Source organism: Athene noctua, chromosome Z (genome assembly GCF_965140245.1).
Source record: "Athene noctua chromosome Z, bAthNoc1.hap1.1, whole genome shotgun sequence".
Lineage (NCBI taxonomy): Eukaryota > Metazoa > Chordata > Aves > Strigiformes > Strigidae > Athene > Athene noctua.
In genome coordinates, this window is record NC_134077.1 from 65,050,028 (window position 1) to 65,072,407 (window position 22,380).

Sequence of the window (22,380 nt, forward strand, 5' to 3'; positions counted from 1 at the left end):
AAATGATCTGCCTTTAGCAATAATGTATCACAAGAATGAAGTCATTCTACAGAGCTATAAAGACTAAGGGATAGTTTGTATATAAGAAGACATAACAAACTTAAAAACAGTAAGAAGGCATTGCACAGAATCCATTTTCAGTTAATTTCCCTTTTTCACCCCATTGTTTCTTGCTAACGAAATCAGTATTTTGAAACATACAAGTCTTCAAGCCTACATAAAATAGCTTATATATTTAAGTATTCCAAATAGCAGTTTCTTTTAAATTAGGAATGTTCAAAAATCACTATTACTTCTAAAACTGCAGTAACACAAAAATCTGATACTGACCAAGAAGCAACATAAAAATCTTGTCTTTCTTTCCCCCTATTTTGTCTTGCTTAAGGGGGGGAGAGAAAGGGGGGTAGGATAAAGTGATACTAATTTTCAAATATAACATTTGCCTTTTTCTGTGGTCATATTCCTGTCACTTAACACTGTAACTGCAAAATCAAAAGTTCACATCATCTCTGAAATACCGTATTCAAGAGTATATATTAAAATAATTTCTCTTTCAACTGTTGACTGCAGTCATTTTGAAGCTTTTTGTTCTCCACACATTCAGAGCAGTCTTGCTTCTTGTTCTATCTCAGATGCAAAAAAGGAAAAAAAGAAACAAGATTATTGTAGACTCTAACCTGAAATGCTACAACCTCTGGCCTGCCCTTCAGCCCTTCTACTGCAAAGGTCTCTAGGTACAGTTTGGGTAGCTGCAGGGTGAAGTCATTCCTGGTTGCCGCAGTCCGTGACAGCAAGGTCTGATCTCTGACCTAAAGGGAAAAAAACAGCATCAATGGTAATTCCCCTTCAGACACATTAACTGGGATGAACTGGGTCCCCTTGAGCCCACTGAGTGGACTTGCATTGATCGCTGGACCTGAAATCCATGAATAAATTTAGGACTAATTGATTTTTCGTTGCAAATAAATCTCTAATTCAGAGTGCTGGGAGAGAATGTTAAGAAGAAAAAGCATCTTCTCCTGGTCTGAAATGAGAAGGAAAGAAGAGATACTAAGGGCTCACAAGCCCACCTGGTATGTACCTTTCACAGATCTGCCCCCTGCAAAAACCTTTTAAGAAAACAAATAGTAATTGTCCTTCTGACTCAAACATCAGCTATGAAATTAAAAAGTTCGTGTGATCATACAAACAAGAAGCTGGCATGTGAGTTCTGTCTACTGTAGGGAGATCATATCAGTCCTCCACAATAAGGTTCATTTAATATCAATTCAGTTAATCCCCAGATTAAAATGAATAATCCTCAAACAAAGCAAAACAAACCAACCTGTAGCTCTGCAATTAACAGAAGGAGAAAAAAAATCCCAAATCAACCCTGCTACTAGATTTCTTATTGTGGACTCACTGTAAGAAATAATGTACTAATTGGCATTAATCAACTTTTATACAGTTTCTAACTACGCCAATTTGGAGTGGGAAATGCTACAATTTGCACAAAATTCAGACAGTTTGATATTTAGCTAGTTTTGCAGGCAGTCTGAAACGAAAGGATATTATAACAAAACCCCCAAGCAGTATCAATGTCATTTCTACATATGGCCGCAAACATAACCACAGGCCGTTGGTGTCACAGTGCCACCTGCTGACTAAGCGAGAAACTGGTTTTAATTTAGACTAACTCGCGTGCCTTCAGTGACACAAACGCGTAAGTAAAACAGAGCTATGTAAATTGATTAACGCTTTTGTTTTTAAACACAGACTTACTAGTGTTGCACACGAGAATATTGTTATCATTGTTTAAAATGTAACATTTTCCCACATATCACAACATGTAATTAGTCCATCAGCATGAATGTGAAATCACACGTATTTAACACATAACTTCCCTGGACACATCACTTACATTCATATACCATATGCTGCCACACACCCATTTTTCATTCTATTTAATACAAAAATTAAAATTTTCACCTCCAGGAGATCCCAGCAGTCAGATTAGATTCTAACACAGATGGATAGACACACATACAAATATATATTAGTACAACTGAATGGATGAAATGCATTCATTTGGCATAGACTGTATCTGTTGAGTAGCAATAGCTAGTACTGCAGAATAATTTACTGTCTTTAACAACAATATATAGTCTAATACTAAACCATATACTAAATATATACTACATATAAATCAATAGATATGCCATTTGCTAAATACTATTTGAAATAAATTTCAGTTCTTAAGAGACTCCCTTGCCCAAAAGAACTCACCAAACATGAATTAAAACATAGGTTCATTCATTTTAAATCCCAGATTACTTTTTTGTAACCACTTACAAAATTAGATTTTTGTAAAATGTTGATTATGAGTTAACATATTTCAAACAATAGCCCAGCCTTTGAAATCTACTCTGATTGAAAGAAGTATGCATGTGTAAATCTACTGATACAAAGAAGAAAAGATTTTATTTTATTCATTGCTCTGTTCTGTGGGAATAGGGAGCCTTACATTTCCCAAGTTGACCTAAGAATTCCTGTCAATACCTGTGGCTGCCAAACATATGCACTATGATGCAATTTTTATAACAGGAAAGGTCCTCTACACGTTTTTTGCACACATCATGCACTAGGTTCAGGATATACAGTCCTGTGGAACAAACATACTCTCTAGAGTGTTCTGTCAGCATGTGTAATTCCAGTCAGATGTTAACCTTGCTGAATATAACAAAATGCGTTACTTTAAATACACACACACATATAGATACACACACATACATACATTTGATTAACATTTTTATAGCTTTTATATCCCAACTTTTCAGGGTCTTTGCTGCCAGTATGCACACAGATAAAAGAAAACATTAATGTGGATTAAGGTACTAAGAATTTATCAACATCAAACCACCAGTGTTTTGCCTTCTACCCTTCTGAACTATAGTCAATAGATCTAAATATTTTACTGCACCCTGGCCAATTCATTGTTTGATGTTTAAAAACTCACCCAGAATCAAAGAAAATTTATTAAATTTCAGCCCCCAAATGAGATACTATTAGCTTTGAAAGTCAAGTTTAACCACGATATTGATGATTCTCTTTTTTCTGTGACAAAATTCACAAGGGAAATCTCTGTGTCAAAGTACAAAAGCAGATTGCTAATACTAGGGGGAAAAAAAACAATGTATAAGCAATGTAGGTATAATACACACACAATACAGTAAGTGGAAGTCCTTTTAACCCTAATAGTTTCACACTCTCCATTTCAATACTGAGGCCTGACACTCACTGAACAACAAAATACAAAAGCCATTTTTTAAAATGTCTGAATTGTGGTAAACATGTGCCATTAATACGACTGCACCAGAAAAGTACATATTAGCTCCTGGTATTTGATATGAAGATTCACAGCTAAAAAAACAAGCCCCAAAACTTTATGTTTGTAAATACTCAAATCATAAAGAGTGAATCTCATTATGAACATGCATACACAGAAAGAGAAAATTAAGCTAGAGTTTTCCTTTGAAAAATACTCAAAGGGTTCAGGAAAAATTGTAAGAACAAAAAACTGGGCACATCCTATACAAATATTATTACATTGTTTCACTAAATGTGAGAAAAGTCTTCAAGTTGGCTACTATTCACAGAATGGAGAGCTATAATAGTCATGGCTGGCACGGAATCACCTTGGATAGGCTGTACTTCCATGAAATTTTAGTTAAGAACTAATTTCATCACTTCCGGGCTATTTGCTTTTTGAGAACCAGAAGGATAATGACAAAAGTTGGGAGAGTGATTTTTTTCTCATTCTCTAAGAAGCACAATACTCACATACACACTTACATTACAGAACTACCAAGCAAAGGTAAAACTGGTAATTTTATTTAACTTTTTTTTTTTTTTTTGGCACCTTGACACAGAGGGAAACCATCCTATGTAGTTAAGCCTTACGATGCAAGTTTCAGGGCTTTTTTGTGTTTAATGACAATTATTTTTCTCCACATGAAATCTAAAGCAAGGCACCTGAGAGGTCTCCTTAGGCTACAGTCCTAATGCTATAATCTAAAAAACCCTCATCATTTAATCAGGCTTATTATGATTAAAAATGTCTACTTCCCTATACTCAAAATTAGTAAGAGGGGGAAAAAAATAAAAAGTATCTATATCCAATGCTAGTGAAGATTTTGGATATTTCTGATGTCAGTAAACATAATTTTGGCCGAGAACACGAAAGTTACAAGAGCAATTTTATATGGAGCATAGTAAGTACTGTAACAGTGGGCTGCTAAGTACAAACATTAGATTTTCCAGTTTTGCTGTCTGAGATACTGTCTGAAAACAGGCAGAATCATAAACAGATCCACATAACTCTACTACAATACTCAAAACATTTTTAAACAAAGGAATATAGTGACTTATGACAGTGTTTAACTTATTAAGAGAGCAACACAGCAGACAACACTATAGCCACTCAATTTAAAATCAATAAAGTACTGATGAATTCAGATCAAAGCCGAAACTGAATAATAAACTGTAGTTATAATATTGACTGAACCAAGGTGTAGAATTTGATGGGCTAATTCTACATGTCCAAAAATAATACTAAAAACTCTCTGCTGATTAGAAATAACAGTAATTTTGTCTACAGTTCACTTCTGTGCTCACTTTGTTTTCCCTCCACACAGTTTGAGCTGGTATGTCTAGTTATGCCAGCAGAGACAGTACCAAACACTACCAAGTTGTAAATGGTAATAATACGTGCCTACCCTCCCTAATGTCTTTGCCTGGTTACTGTCTGACTGGTACAATAAAACTGAGATTTTAGTTTCTTATTTTGGGCCTAATCCAATGCTTTCTTATGGTGAAAAGAAAGTAAGATTGTTTAGGATATAAACTTCACTATGTAAACTATATAGGAGAACCTTTCATAAATTCAAAGGGCACCGATTCTACATAAAAAATAGTACCCAGAAATAAAAAACTTTGGGCTTATTTTACTTTCATTTGCTACTACTACTTTTAATAGCATATCACCTTAAACAGCAGAACAAAACCAACAATGATGCAGTGATCTGGCGATAAGTGAATGGTAAACAACGATTTAGTCTGCTTGACTCTGAGATGACCATATTGCTGAGATAACAGAAGCTACAAATATGTCATGCCAATCATGCTAAAAGAGTGCAAGCAAAATGGTTTCTAGCACACTGTTACGTTCTGCATGTGGCATACAATTAACAAAAATGTTCTGAGAACTTTTTAACATAGAAGGCAGCAGTTTGAATACAAACCACATCTTAGTCTTAACCACACTCTTGTAAATATCTGGCTGATTCAGCTGCGTAACATCCATACCTCCAGGGCAGCATGTAGAATCAAGGCCATATTGCACAAATCAAGGACACACACACATCTACTGAACATGGTCTTTCACCTTCTTCAATAAGAAGCACTTTAAGAGAATTAAGTTATACAGTAACTCATTTGCACAGGGAAGTCTTTGTTACCGTGGCACAAATGATCATGGAACTAAGGATAATAATAAAGTATATACACTGGTGGACAGAATTAAACCTTCATGAATGCTTCATAATTTTTTATGTTTAGTTATGGATTGTTGATGTTCTCTTACTCTATACTAAAAAATGTAAGTGAATATACATGAAAGAATCTGCACCAACAATAGTACTGAATAGTGTTGATAACCATAGTTATTCAAATAAGTTGCCAATACAGATGATCTTTCTAAGGATATATCCTTAAACACTGTCATTACTGAGTATAGGCTCTCTAGAAAACAGGGATCACACCTGAAGTGTTAGTTGTTTAAGGGAATATACAGACCCAAAAGATCTGCTGAAGGATTTGCCACCTGTCATATATGAAGTATATACCACAGCACTCTTTCGGTCACAAAAGACAATCTGTTAATATCTCTTGCTCATTAACACCAGAGTCTGAGTCTGCTTTGAAAATAAGAAAATAAAAACTGTATGTCACTGAATTTTATTGAATGAGGGCCTATATAATCATGAACACAATATTTTCCATCAGGGTGTTTCAACAGTCAAGGATCACTCCAGAACTAGAGAGACTGCCAGGGACAAGACTGCGTTGCTTAAACCGAAAGCACTTTAAATCAGACATCCAAAAACTGGAAAACTACAGCCACAATTAGAGTGTGAAACAGCTGAGGAATGATGCTGGGAACTAAACCAGTCAGTTGACCTGCAAAAAAAACCCTTCAAAGACTTTTTGCATTTTCTTTTTGCTTGCCCCCCCCCCCCCCCCCCCGCAGACAAACTAAACTACACCAAATCACAACATTATCTTGCTTAGACAAAATAGTGCCTCGTAGAAGGGAAAGGGAAAAGAGCTACATGATACAGTTGGATACTTGTTATATAGCCATCGTAGTTAGTTTTGAGTACTCATTAAAGGCCAACAGATCACTGCATACTCTTTCATCAAAAGAAGGAATACATCCTCAAACCCAAGAGTCTGATGACTGTTGATAGTGGAGGTTTTAAACAGCACTTGCACATACCCTGCTGTAGGTGGCCAAATATGAATGTAATTGGGTATAGCAAATCTTTCACTTACTTAAAAATCTACAAAAAATTTCTGTATTAGCATACGATTTATTGACTACCCTTTTTTGATTACTGCCATACAAATCTGTGTTTAATTACAATACAAGCTATTTCATAGGTGTTTTTTAAAAGAACATTAATTACTGCATAACAGCATTTGTGTAAGGAGTTATATCTCATATAACTGATGCTTTGGGTATGACTGCCTTTTGTTTGGGTTGTTTGGTTGGCTTTGGGGTTTTTTTGTTGGTTTTTTTTGAAAGACTAATCAAGATTCTGGAAATTAATTCTCCAAGTAGAATACCATCCCAGGCTCACCTACCTATGAGCTTAATTCAAGCTTTCTCATATTAATACACACAAACACACACTCCATGCTCTGTTGAATAAGATGTTAATTTGATCCAGAGTTGTTTTTTGCAGACATTGACCACTGCACCTAAGCTTCGCTGTAGTTGCAGGATGTGCACTATAATACATCCCCTATGAATGGATTTCAGTGACCTTGGGCTGAAAATGAACCTATGTCTGGAGAAAATAACAGTTTATGTATTCAGTAATTCCACAATTCTCCAAGCAAGGATTTCTCCTTACTGAAGGCAAACTACACAAAAGTATTTAGCCTTTAAAGAAAAAAACAAAAAAAAAACAAAACAAAAAAAAAAAAAACCCACAAAACCAAACAACAAAAGACAAAGAAGACAAATGCACCCTGAAATCAGTTATTTAGATATGTCTAAATTGAAAACAGTTAAGCACATGGATATGACATTCGGCAATGTCTTCGCTTTAGTTTGTCAAGGTTTTTAAATCCCTCTTGAGCTGGAGTACCATTTTTAGCTTGGCTAGGTCAGAATGACACTGAACAATATGAGTGATGACACACTAGACAGCTATATGGACAGAGTTGTCATCAGCAAGCCAGCTGTGCTAACACCTGTATGTCCTGCACAACTGATCTTTAGGAACAAGGATCAAGAAAGTCAGATTACTAGGGAGTGAAACAAAAGTAATTCATAAAACACTGAAATGAAGACGTGCTAATTTGAGACAGAGGAGGGGCAAAAGTAATCTTTTACTGCATTTTTTTATCGTCACAGAGAAACAATAGCTTGTTTCCTACTATAAACTTCTTACACCAGTCATTTAGAATTTTAATATTCTAACTGGGTTTTCTCTGTGATTTTATTGCATGTACATATACCCACTGTTTCAACAGGCTTGTGATAGGGCCAATTTAGAACAACGAAGGACCACAGCGATGAATAGACCCTAAATGCGCAGACACAAGTAGGCTTTATTCTGTTAACACGTTTAAACACTCAAAAGAACCAGCTCTGGGAGTGACATTAGGCTAGGGAAAAATCTTCAAGCTGAGGTCTCGTAACACAAGAGTTTTACTAAGATAACTAAATAATATGATGGAGTATAGATCCCAGTTAATTCAAGAAACATAGCTGATCAGTACACCTAAAAGTATCAGGTCACACCTACTGAAGTCTGATTGTGGTAGCTACCTTAAGCCTCACAACTCTTCTGTTTTTATAAAGCCTGATCAATTTGTGGTCTTCTTGCTGGAACTAAGAGTTAATGCCACTTACACAGAGTGTTTTTACTGATGCAGTCATTTGTATGTGGACTTAAACCCCTTGTACATTAATTTCTTGCAGGCCATAAAACAACTATCAAAAGGAAATGCATTTTATTGTTATGGACCACATCAGAAACAGCAATGTAATGCTACAACGTTACTAATTCTCAAGTCTTCAATGGTCTCACCCCATCTCCAACAGTCTCTTAGTCCTGTATTAAAGATCTCATTAAATTGGATAAGGAAAGATAATTTTGTCTTTGTATTTTACAAGTATGTAATAGGATGGATTGTATGTAACAGAATGGATTGTACAGTGTTCAGACTTTTTTCAACTGATAGAACTGTGAGGTTCAAATCTCATGCACAGACAGTTTCAGGACATTTCAGAGAAGACAGCTGAGATGGAAATGGAGCAGCAGTGAGGCAATGAAACACAATGGTGGAAGGATTTCAAGGTACAACCACTGAGGGGTCTGCATGGAAGCTGTTCTGCCAGCTGGCATGTGAACCTTTCAGTCAGCAGAAATGAAGTGCATTACAGAAGTGGATGAAGAAGAATTTTTCTGAACAAGTGCCAGAAGCACACTGCTTTGATCCCTGAACTGTCACAAAATGTCAGAATGAGTAGGTCGCTAACTGGTATTGGGAAAAAAAAATATTGTAGGGGTGAGAGGTTTTATGTGTTTGTTACTGACTCATTATCACAGCTCATCAGCTTCACTGAGTAGTGGGTAACAGTCTAAGCTTGTGAAGACACAGTATTTTATTAACCTGTTAAAATGGCCAAATCCTAAGCAAAGCAGCCTGGGACAGGCTGAAAACTCTGCCAGCCCATAAAGCTTGTCAAGACTTTAATAGTTAAGAGTACAACGGGAAACAGAAACAATTTTCTGTCTCTGTATAGGCTGACTCACTGGGATGACTCCCCATGGTGGTGTTTTGCATAGACAGAGTTTAGAGAAGAGGGATTTAAGGAGGCTGAAGAAGTAGTGGTACTGGCAGTGGAGGCTGCTGCACAGTCTCTCTGGGCAGAGACCAGGGCTGCCCCATGCTAGACACAACAGCTGACCCACCACAGGGCATGGCTGAGCCCCTCAGCCAAGCTGGGAGCCCCTCTGTGCAAATGTGTTTAAGAAAAGGCAAAAACCACCACAGAGGTAGAGGAGAATGGAAGAAAAAGAGTGAGAAACAGCTCTGTGAACACCAATGTCAGAGAAGAAGCTGGTAATGGAGTAGGGGCAGGGGAAGTGCTTGAGGCACTAGATCTGGTATTTCCCTGCAGCTCACAGAGAGGACCATGCTGGAGCACATGTCCACACTGTAGCTCATGCAGGACCCCATGCCAAAGCAGGTGGATAGCTCTGCTGAACATGTTCCTGAGGGAACATGAACTTCTCAGAAGTCCATGGAGAACGTATGCAGGAGCAGATATTCTTGAAGGACTGCTGCCCATGTGGAAAGCCCACACTGGAGCAGGGAAACAGCAGAAGGACAAAGGAGCAGCTGAGAGGAGTTGTTACGGACCGACTGCAATTCCATGCCCTTCATCCCCCTGTGCCTCAGAGCATGGGCAGAGGAGTCAGGAGTGAAGTTGAGACTAAAAGGCAGGAGGATGCTAATTATTTTGTTCCTCACTATCCAAATCTATTTTAATAAATAAATCACTTTCCTCATGTCAACTCTGTTTTACCTGTGACAGTGACTAGTATGCAATCTCCCTGTCTATATCTCAATGAACAAGTGTTCTCATCCTATTTTGTCCTCCTGTCCTGTTAAGGGGGAGTGAGAACAGCTGGGTGGGCATCTGGCTGCTGGCCAAGGATAACCCACCACAAGCACTCAAACTGAGAGACAATACAAAGGGAAAGCTGAAGACTTTAGCAGAGATAGTGTAAAGTGATTTCTTCCACTGATGGGATTACTGAAACTAATAAATCATTAACTAACAAATTTTAAAGAATCTAGTTGTATCAAATGAACAGATTTAAGGTCTCTTGCTCTGTGCCAATGTGACATCACAGAAGAAATTAATAACTAAATATGGTTTATCAACAAGTACAATAAGGGTATATTTTTAACAAAAATAATTTCTCAACATATTTTTGAGAGGGAAGTGTTTCAAGAAATAATTTATTTTTCATATATAAAAGAAGGACTGCAGATGGGTTTTAAAATAAGACATTTACTTAAAGGCTTTGTCTTGATCAGAAGATTTTAAGAAAACTCTTTATGTCTGAACTTCAAGCAGATGGAACTTCTTCTGAAAACTCTTTCAGTAAAAATTACTTTCTTTCTGTTACCATTTTGCATCTTAGAAGGGCTTCCCCCCCCCCCCCCCCCCCCCGAAAAGGAACTGGTCAAGTCATGGTCACAGGTTCTGTAAGTAGCCAATGTTTAAAACTGTTCTACTTTGCTAAGTTTTTCAGTTTAAGGATATCTAATAGATTCTAGGGAAGAAAACCAACAACAAAATCACATCTATTTTCCAAACCTAGATTTTTAAAAAATTCAACTATTACCTTTTGGTCATCTATAATAAGAATAAAACTGTACCAAACCAAAATAATCCCGAGGTCCTCGATTTGCCCTTGGTGGTGTATTTTTTACATTTGGTAAAACATTTGCTTTGCACTTTGATATTTGTCTTCAATATTTAGATGGTATAAAACCAAGAGAGATCTCTTATTTTAATGGTATCAGGAACTCTTGTGCAAATAATCCAGCTCCAGGAGTCAGATGAAGATAGCTAATATGACAAGACCCAGGACAAGACAAAAAATAACCTTCTAAAGTATATCTTGCAGGTTATGAAGCTGCTAAAAATATTTTCTCTCATAACATAGCACATTCTAATGCTCTTCAACATTTATACTTCATAAATATTCATGATGATTTAAAAAGGTAGTTCTGAAATGGTCTTAAAAGAATCATTCTGGGCACAAGCATTACCAAGCACTTGTTGACAAATGTATGATTCTAGATTTTCCACCCAGTCACAGGGTAAGCATTAAGTGTTGTAAATGATCCCTTGTCTAGAGCTGTATCAGAAGAATGCAGAGAGATTGCCTCCCTCACCTCTGCTGCTTCTTGCTTTGTTTGCTGAATGTTACACCCAAGTATTACCAAAGGCAGATGATCTAGTACCTATATTGCTGCCTTCTGGAATTCTTGTAGTGGTAAGAGTACAGAAAAGAATGAGGTTGCTTTAACAGATATCAGTGTATATCCTTTTATCCCGGGTATAACTAAGATTACTAAGGATGTCTGTAAAATCCCTCTGAGCACTACAGGCAAAAATTCAGCATTATGCACTGATAACAAGATCCTGCAAGTGATGCAGCGGAATTTTGTGGATATTTGCTCACAAATACTTTAACGTAGAAATACAATGTTTAATTTCAAACTGCCATAAATATATCTGCAGCTAACAGTAATACCTGTTCAACTCCAGATGATTCTGAACTTTATCCATTTTCTTTTTTTTTTTTTTTAAAAAACAGTTCCCAGAATTTTTATGGGGGAAAAAGGAGGCTTTTGGTTCCTTTACTAGTATTTTATCTACTTCATCATGTTCTAATTTTTCACTGTGAGAGAAAATCTTCAAGAAAATAGAGTAAACTTGATAATTTACACATAAGCCACGTTCATTAATGTTAGATAATTAGCTACCATTATTATGTAGGGCTTACATTTCAGATATTTCCCAAAGATCAATAATTTCTCTTTGTTTTTCTAGGAGAAATGATATGTCAAATTATGAATGATTTACAATTTATTCTTTTTAGTTCCTGCTGAAAGGTGCATCCTGACATTTATAATTCTTATATTTTCCTCATTCTTTAGGTTGACAAACCAGAAAGGATAAATTACTCTGCTACTCAATAGAACTAAGAAGCAGATATGGCAACTAAAATTCCCAAAGATGGCAGTTTCTTGATCCATTCACTGCATCAGGATAATCAGTACTAGGCATGTGACCTTCCCTATAAGCTTTCCCCAAACATTTCAATCCTTGTACATATACAGCACTGTCTTCTAAATCAAAATGTAAACTTTCAATCCAAAACAATAAATTCTCAAGGCCAAGGGCATTACACATACATGTTGCTGCAAAAACAGCACTTTCTGCGTTATGTAGATTAACAAAGCTTAAAAGAAGCCAGTATGAAGAAGATGGGGACACAAAGGAATACGTTACCTATTAGCACAGTTCGCTGTAGCTAAAACACAGTTTAAGTCACTTTTTGTGAAGATTAAAAGCAAAGAGAAACTTGAAAAAAGTATTTGAAAATTAAATGAACAGCAGTTTATGTGGATGCACAGAAATGAAAATAAGGATAGATTCCCACGTTTCTGGGAATTCAAGATGGATACGGGAAACAAACACTCCAAGGTAATAAACCACTTCTTTTGCTCTGGACTAAAAACAGTTATAGAAGAACAAGCCACTAGAGTTACAGTTAAAACCAGCACTTTTTCCCCAATAATTAATATATACAGTTTTGTTGGACCTTCAAAGAATACTGTATCAGCACAAAATAGTACAAGTCAGAGACAATTTAAGATTATTACTCAAGTTTTAAAAAGTTCTAAAAAATCATCATGAAAGTTTTTGATTACAGATTAATACTTACCATCTTTTCCGACCATGTATCAAAGATTAAAGTAGCATGCACAAAGCCAAATATAGCCACCACGTATGTGACCTCAGCAGATGACCTCTGCCTTGCTCAGTAGAGTCAGTTAACTCAGCAATTATGAATTGTTTGGATGATCACTAGTCTTCACTTGGTAACCAGAAATAGTGCTCAGTGATTGAGGGAAGGAAGGTGAATTTTGTAGTAAGTTTTACATTAAAAATAAGAAGTCTATGTACTACAAAATTTTATTTCACTAAATACGAATAGTTTTGGAAATAAAAAGTTGAAGGTGGAAACTTAAACTACAGAAAGGAAGTGGCTTTACAACAACTTCTACTTCACTCCTTCCCTGAGAACAAGCAGCTGCAAAACCTTGATGTGTTTGGAAATACAAATGCAGAGGAAACACTTCAAATGCTTACCTTATGAAGACTGGCTTCCACAGATTTCATATAACTAATAATCAATTCTTTGTCTCTGTTACAAGAAAAAATAAACCAGAGTAGTTAATAGAACTGAAGCTCTGCTTATGTAGAAACTAACTTTCTGCTACTTTATAACCGTCATGTCTCGAAAAATACTTGCTGATAACTCAAACTGTTATGTTTGTAACTCTCCTTTTCATATCTCTAATGAAAACCCTAAAAAATAGTTCATGGACCACTGTTTGGCTCATTTCCATATAAAAGATGCTTCTACTGTGTATAAGCAGTTAAACTAGCTGTATTTATAGGCGTATCAATGAACAACTATCATGTTCTTGGAGAAGAAATATGCAGTCTCATATAAAAAGGGCATGCTGAATAGAGTCCTGGCTCTAGCAGGAAAAGATTACACTCTCATACTGGAAAACAGTGACAAACTCTATGTTCTTCATAAATTACAGGGGCCTACCAACTATGTACTATATGCATATAAATCTTCCTGTCTTCTCTGAACCTGAATATTCCACTGGTCCTCTTCCAAAACACGTCCAGTCAAGGAACCTATCCTTACAACACAGAAGTTTAGAGAATGAAATACTACTCTCGTGCCTTTTTGTAGATTAGGGCCTCCGTAAGAAAAACAGCTTTAATGAGTCATGCTGCCATAAAAACGTTGGTCTCATCTGATGCATTGACACAAATGGAAATAAAGTTGCATAATACCATATGACTAAGGAGAACAGGACAGGGTGACCAGCAAAACACAGTAGGAAATCAAATGGAATCTATTCCAGAAAAGCTGATATATCTTAATGTTCCAGGACTGTCTTTTACTTTGCCAGCTATGTAAATATGGTGTAATGACCACTGCTTCCTCATTTCTTGATTCATACTACCCGAACAGCAAATACAGGAAGGTGGCTAGAAACGTGGGATTGACTTTTACATTCCTAGTAAAGCTGGAGTAAAGATTTTTCTCTTTTCAGGATCCTGCCCTTCTTTGGACTAGATTGACAAGAACGTGATGTTCACGTTCTCTGCTGGCCTCATTTATGAAGCAACTGCTATTTGGATGGGTGAAGACAGTTCAAGAAAGCCAGTTCAACACCATTAATTTCTAACAGTTACTGACACAGAAGTCAGTATGTTCCTTGCATATTCTCCATGGTTCATCATAAAAACGGAAAGTATGTTTAGATGGAATTTGGGATCCAGGTTAACAGGTGGTCCTCACGTTTTTACTTTTGAGAATAGCAAACCCTCTGACTGTGATTGATTATTATCTTAAATAACATCTTAAAACAGAAGTCTGGTAATATTTGTTTATAGCACCTAGGAAAAAAGTTTAAATAATTAACCTATTGCACTCCTATGACATGTCAGGATCCACATTTTATTCAATCTTTATTTCATATATTCATGAACTCCTACAGGTGTAAGGGAAATTGGAATTGGATCACAGAACTATTATTTAGGATTATTACCCAGAAATGTAGTTCAGGCATGAGGAACATGGTTCACATCACCTTTTACACAATAGCTGGGGTGGTTTGATAGCTTCTGTCTAGCATAGAAATGACCAAAAGGCTACTAAACTTCTGTCAAGTTAATTGCTATCAGACTTATTAATATTGATTCCTACTCTGGAGGAAAGTGGAACAGAACTGCTGGCCACCACTGCATGAAAATCAAGATCACCATTCTCAGAATGAGCCAGCCATCTTGCTATCCTTAAAAGCTGTACAAAAGATTAGGAAAGAAAGACATCCACGCACTGCTTACAATCACTCCAATTATGGAAAAGGTAGCAACATAAGATTTTCCGGACAAAAGTAAAGTCTATTTCACCTACTTTGTTTATACATTGCAAATGTAAAAAAAGACCTGTTATAAAGAGTTGGTAGAACAACAAATGGTATGGGTTTTTCTTTTGTCAATATTCAACTGCTATATGCAAAAATAAAACCAATTTTAAAACCACTTCACGTTAAAATAGCCTTTTCTGAATATAAGAAGGGCCACAGGGAGCGATCTTTACTAGAGTGCATAAAATAAGGTGGGGCAGGGTGGAAAGGAGCAACCTTCCTAGAACAAATACTTCTTCGGTCATATCTGCTTTAATACACTCATACCAAATAACATTCGTCATTTTAATTAGCTTGTTAAACTATATTAATTACATTATTTCACTTGTGCATAAAACCCTTAAAGCTTCTAAGCTTTTGTTCTTCAGAGGTCAAATGTATTCTGGGTATAATGAGAAATTTTAATTTGAAATTAAACTTTTTAAAAATCTTAGCTGTGGACCAACAATATTTAAAGTACATACTACAATAAGAGTAACATATAACAGAGTCTGCAAAGATTTATCTTTTTATCTGACTATATGACTGTAAGAGTTTATAAATAATCTCATCCAAGTCATTGGAACACTTTTTGACTACCAATTTTTTCACGACTGGTCCCTGAACATTTTCTTCCCCTCTCCAGTTTGGGGTATAAAAAAGGCGTAGGTTTTATGTCTAAATTCAAACCTCTCTGAAATCACCTGAAAGATCTGTTCTGTTCCACAGATAAGACTATGTTCAAATGGGTTTCAGCCCCCTTGGCAGCTAAGACCTGTCACCTAGCTGACATTTCTGCATTTATGATATAAAAAATTGTATCTCTCTATAAAAAGATGATGTGGAAATAGAGAAAACAAGCAGTCATTTCTTAAATAAACTGAGTATCAGAGATCTGCCAAAGAGATGTTGTCAAATCAGTAAGATAATTGGCAAACAAAAATGCCCATGCTATTTCAGGATCCAGAATAGGATAACTAGAGAAAACATACCATCTAGTATCTTCAACTAACAGTTTTCTTTTTAGAAGACTATCACTGAATTTCAAAGAGACAGAAGTACTTTTGTTTTCCAGCATTACATTAGCCAGGGCTAAAACCCTGTGCATGAAAGTAAGAATTGATCTTTTGTCCGTTTTAAGTGATCTCCCCAAGGTCCCAGCGCTCACTTCACTGCCATGCAGAGGGCACTCTCTGCATCATGGATGCTCTCTTTCAGTCGACGCTTGTCCTGCTCCAGCTGGGTAAGAAGTCTATTGAGCTGACACAGAGATTGATCTTTTCTTCTCAGCTCCATCTTTGCCTCGGAGAGTCTCTGCAAGCAGACAAAAAGCAGAGTTACTTGTCAGCCCAAATAATTAACTTCAATTTACGCCATAGGCTATTAAACAAAGTGGAAAACAGAGTAACTGTGAAGTAGATTTTGACCATTACATACTAGGGTTTTATGAATTCTCTAGCAAAAACATTAACTCAGAACCCCCAAGTTTTTAGAATACTGCCTTTGTACAAACATGTTTTATAACATAAAGATACATGTACTGTATTTACAAATACCAGATCTAAACACAGTGGAAATAATCAGGAGTACAGCATTAAAAAGAACAGAATATTCTCAAAACTTACTTTAAAATTAACATTAAAGAACTCACAAAGAAAGGGAATAAGAAAAACAGCATTTATTTAAATATTCTGCACTATTCAGGAATTTCAGGATTAAAGACAAGAATCTAATACTCTCTTAGTGCACTGAGTGCAGTTTTCCTGCAACTCTTGCTAAGAATAAATCGCTATTTTATGGTGCTTTCACTATTTTAACATTACTTTTTCAATACACAAAATAGTATGTATATTTTTTAAATGTTTCTCTCTGTCTTAGAATTAACACAACATCCTTTAAATCAATTCAGATTAATTTAATAGATGACAAATAGCACACAGAACTAATTAATACGGAATCTATCTAGCTGCTACTCCTTTCTGCTGGGATAAATCAATACTTCTACAGACTGAAGTATTAATAATGTGATTTCATAGTTTGCTAAATGTTACATTTTACTTACAGCTGTTAATTGCATTTTCAGAAAGAAATTATAGCAGGTGGCTATAAACATTCTTTACAAAATGCAAATTCCCTGACTGATTCTAAACTGATCTAGAGGGATACAGAAGGGTACACACTTGCAAGACTGAGATCTTGCACCATGCTTTCAAAATTTATGGATATGTTTTCTGCTTAAATTCTAAGAATGCTCTGTATAATCTGTACTCAGGACTACTTGACCTGGAATGTGGAACCCAGAGAATATGTATTATGCTGTGGATATGTATTAAAAATAGTATATACAAAAGACTGATAAAAATGTGGAGGGCACTGAAAACTCGACTAATCTGTAGAAGCTTCATACCTAGCCAAGTGTCAAAAGCACTTAAAAAACCAATATGCTAGAGAAAATTTCTAGAACATAATAATGTACAGCATAAAATTGCATAATCCTGCAAAGCAAACTGAAAACTGTGGATTGTTATCTTCAAACACTTCTCAAGACAAAAAAGCAACAAGTTATTTCAACTTTATTTGGAAGACATAGCACTACTACCCGAACTGTATGTTCATCAATTTACAAAATCCAGGCTGAGATTAATCACTGCTGTAATAAAAAGAAAAAATCAGGAGTTTATTTAAGAAACTCTAAACCCCAGAAATGCTAATATTAGTCTTGCTCAAATTACTGCAGGTTGAATAACTCTATTCTGCCTCTTATGTCATTATTTTCAATGAATAATGCTGTTTTTCACCTAGAAAAAGATAAACACACAGATGTCATTCTTCCACTGCCTTATTAGCATGAAGATATCCAAAACCAAAAGTGTTGCTTTCAGAAATTCTACCCTAATGCCACAGGGAGCTATCAAAGCCATGTCTGAACAGCTGAATTTGTGAATTGTCTAATTTTCAGAAAAGTTATTTCCAAGAAACCAGATGTGGATTAATAAGAATAAAAAGAGCAGTCTTTAATTTGAGAACAAAGAACATTTCTTCCATTTATTGTGCTTACTGTTTGTTTGTTTTAGGCTAAGTCAGAAGCTCTGATAACCAAGTTGAGTCCCGCTACACACACATTCCCATCTTTTGACAAACAAAATTTATTGAACAGAGAACATCATCTCTGGTGCCAATGCTCTGTTCACCCCATTTTTCCATCTATTGAAAGATCTGTTTTTAGGATGTACTCACAGAACTGAGCTCTGGCTGACGCAGAACAGATAATTCTGCTAATATTTTGATGCAAGCAACTTTTGATGTAGAGGCTGCTGGAACAGAGTCTGACTCCAAGATTCTAGTGGTCTAAATGAGTGAAGACAGACAGGATAATAGGAACATTATGCATATTTATTTCATTTTTATTAGACAGCTATCCTTCTACAGGGGCTGAAGAGTTGTCTGCTCCGGCACAAAGCTTTCATCACTAAACACAAATGGTGGAGGCCCACTAGGTGCCAAAATCTTCTGGGAGCTGCTAAGCAATCTTGCTTACCAACTGCAAGCATAGGCAATAATGAGGCAATAACAACGATGAAAGCATGAAGCCTAACTCTTTGAGAGGCATGGCCAGAAATCCAGGCTACCTGGTGACAATGCAATATAGAAATTAAATCAAATATATCACTGAGAGCTGCTTTATTATATTCAAAACTTTCACCATTATTTACAGAAATCTCCAAAGTATTCAGACATTATCAATAAGACTGCAATAACTAAGCAAAATGTAAACTGATTTTAGCTCTCTAAAACCAGTTTCAGCATTCACTTGAAACTCCTTACTACTGTGGGTTAAAGTCAAGTCTTGGAAATCGCTCAAATACAGTGTGGAATATTCTAAAGTAATGGCTGCTAAGCCTCTTTTTTTCCCTTCTTCAGATTGATCTAATTAAAACCCTTGATAAACTTTATGGACTCTAATATTTCCAGCTGAGTGACTGAAACCAAGAGGGTGTGCCTCAAGGCAGCAAGGCAACAATGATAAGCAGCAGGTTAGCCACTAATTTCTCAGCTAAGGTAGATTGTGAAAGTGTGATGTTCTGATATCCAAGAAAGTGTTCAGGAGAGAATAGGATAAATCAAGTTTAATAACTCTGCTCCTAATTGTTCCCTCAATGCTCCACTCTAATTACTTGGAGAACTCTCCTGACTGTCACCTGATATTAAGTTGTTGGAGGCTGAGTGTGGAGCACTGAGATAATCAATAAACATTTAGTGGGGAGAAGAATGAAGATCCCGTTAAGCAGTGGGAACCTGCAGCACCCAAAGCCCTTCTGCTCATGAGAAAACCTATGGGAGAGCCATAGTGATTGCAAAGCAATAATCCAAAGCACTGTTTTTAGGCCTTGAGGCCTTTAGGCAACAGTACATTTGAGAAAAAAAGGTTAACACGGTCACCCTAATTACAGCCCATTTTCACATTCTTCATATATAAGCGAAGACAAGCCAATTAGGTAGAAAGGAAGATAAGGGAAGTTTTATTTGTATACTAATTAAACCCCTGATGAAATTAAAGGAAAAACATACAGCTCTGTAATTGTGTCTGAGAAAGGTCACTTCAGGTTCAGTTATCAGAAAAGCACAGCCTTGAGATATTTCACTTAATCCACAATATAGCCCTTATTTTGCCCCCCAGGTCCTAGTATTTACAAAAATAAGAAAATTTCAAAACCTGATAATGCGTTTATCTTGAAATGTTTTCTGTGGACAATTACAATTGTTAGAAAGTTGAGGCTAAATATGATAAGAAGAATGAAGGTTTTAAAAGCCTACTGTGTCTGCACATAGTTCTGTGAAGATGCTGAGCTTTCACTTTCAAGCACAAGTGATTCTGAACCAACTTAGACGCCCAACTCCAATTTACTGACTTTCTGTAGAATGCCAGTTATCTGTTTAGTTCAGATGTTTAGGCATTCGGGTGTTAGCTCAGAAACCACTGCACTCCTTCCTCTACAAGCCACCAAAGGCTCACAGATCAGCTCAGTTTACGTCAGAATACCTAGGAGGAGTTCCTTATAGAGGTATTTTAGATTTAGGCTTTTTTACCCCATGAACTGATTGTGAAAAACCATTTGTTGGAGAGAACAGTAACTAACTGATAGCACTGAAGAAAAATCTCATTGGATATCTGTTGGCTGGGTCCTTCCACAAATAATTTTAACAAACTTAGGCTCTGCACTAAGTAAAACTCTTTCTTCAAATTCAGTTACAAAAATAAATCAGAGTTTAACATTGTCATTCTTTACACACAAAACCCCACTCTATTCAAAAGATAACAGACAGACGATCATTCCAGACAAACAACAGTCACACAGTTTAAATTCATGCAAAGCATGTGTGACACATACTGAGAGCATATTTTCCAAGATCAACTAAAGTCGATCAAACTGCTTACTAAATTAATTTCAATTACGCAGACACAACACAGCACTACAAGATATGCAAATATACTGCAGTATGTATATTATGAACTAATTTGTGAAATTAAAGTTTTTGTCTTTAGGATGAAGCTTTATATAGATCTTTTCCATTTAGATGCAAAATAATACTTTTTAAAAGATCTGTACAGTGAATGTAGCCTGAAAACTGTCCTACACACATAACTAATAAAATTCCATGATAAAAAAACCCCGCATAGTTTAGCCAGCATGAAACACACTTCCTATTATCTCTGTTGGCAAATATAATCTTCATGATGGTCTCTGAGTGTCCCTCAAAAGACAGTCTACAGATAACCTAGAGAAGTCTTGCAACTTCAAAAGGTCCAAATCCAAAAGGTACAGGAAGTTACATTAATATTTAATGTCAACTGCATTTTCAGTGTGCATGACTGCAATGCAAACCAAATTACATTATCTCAAAACATACAGCTGAATTTCCACAGGATGTTTTCTGACAAGAATTCTTATTTATCAAGAAAAACTCCAAATGAAACTTGTTCTATCAAATTAGATTAAAAACCTCAGGGAAAAAAGTTCCATGGCAAAAAAAAAAAAAAAAAAAATCATAACTGAGACATCTCATCAATATATAAAAAAACCCCAACATCTAAGATATACATTTAGAACTGCGTCAACAGCTAAGATGGATTTACAGTTCTCAACTGGAAATCAAACTAAAATATCAACATACTTTATCTGGATTCACTGTGTGTTTCATAGTGTCTGCAGTACTGTCTTAAAACAGTTTGAAATGAACTCCATGTGGCTGTTCTGCCTTTGCAAAGCAAAGCTAACCTGAGGCTGACCACCCATGACATCCCTTCAATAACAAATGCTTTCACATGCCCTTTAAACTTTTCTAGGAAAAGAAATATGAGTACTCAAAAGGACACAAGAATAAGCTGTATCTGCTCTGCAGAGAGAGAGTGATTTTTTTTTTAACCTCTTTGCTACTGGATCCTCATCCTGACAGCAGCAATCTTTTCACATGCTGCCACTCTGAGAAAGGACATACCTGATGACTCCTCTCTGAATTATGTGATGCAGCATGGAAGCAGTTAAACATAGCTTACAGATCACAGTGTATCTAACAAGGTGCAAAATGGCTCTTCCATGTCTTTGAAAGTGCCCTTTGTAATAAGGTCACAGACCAGGAGTGGGTCTACTAAGCAAAACAATGCCAACCAGCACAATAATTTTAATAAATAACCAACACAATACTGGTGAATGAAGGGATACTTGCAGACATTTTTTTACATTTCTAACACAATGTCAAATGCAATTGCTTGTGATTATTTCGTATAAGAAATCCTCATAATACTGGAGCAAAAACTATGCTAGTAACAGAGAGCTTTAGCCAAATCACCATGATAAAAAAAGTCAAGCAATCATCTAAAGATAACTGTAAGTTAAATGATGGTTTGGGTAGCTTAAAACACAGCTGTGATATACAGTTACTCTACAAGATCTAGAACTTAAGTATTAAGAACCTTTCAATAGCAATTTATTCAAGAGTCACTCAATGCATCGGATGGGGAAAATGCATAAGTTTTCATTTTGCAAGATATTTTTCTTACAGAAGTCATTCAAAATTGTAGGCACTCACATTGTGGAAGTGAATGGCATTACCTATGTATGTCTAGTCAATAGTTCATCTTTGATGGAAGCATGATATTCAGACACCCAAGCAAGTTTAGGTACCACAATCATTTTACCTGCAGTGGTTCAGGCTGGATTACAGTGCCTCAGAGATGTAAAGCTAGGTTTAATATCTCTGTGCTACAATGCAAACTTATTTCTCAAGAGAAAATCT

General features: G+C 36.1%; 1 protein-coding gene across 6 annotated transcripts in view; it reads right to left on the reverse strand.

Moving 5' to 3' along the window:
• Positions 1-22,380, reverse strand: part of CCDC171 (coiled-coil domain containing 171) — a 148,034-nt gene that overhangs the window by 41,041 nt on the left and 84,613 nt on the right. For 5 of the 6 annotated variants that reach the window (XM_074933256.1, XM_074933252.1, XM_074933251.1 and 2 more), the window contains 3 exons: positions 16,253-16,398; positions 13,238-13,292; positions 678-809 (listed from right to left, as the gene is read on the reverse strand). In XM_074933256.1, coding sequence (XP_074789357.1) covers positions 678-809; positions 13,238-13,292; positions 16,253-16,398 — 333 coding nt within the window. The remainder of the gene's footprint in view (positions 1-677; positions 810-13,237; positions 13,293-16,252; positions 16,399-22,380) is intronic. The other variant, XM_074933253.1, reaches the window with a different exon arrangement.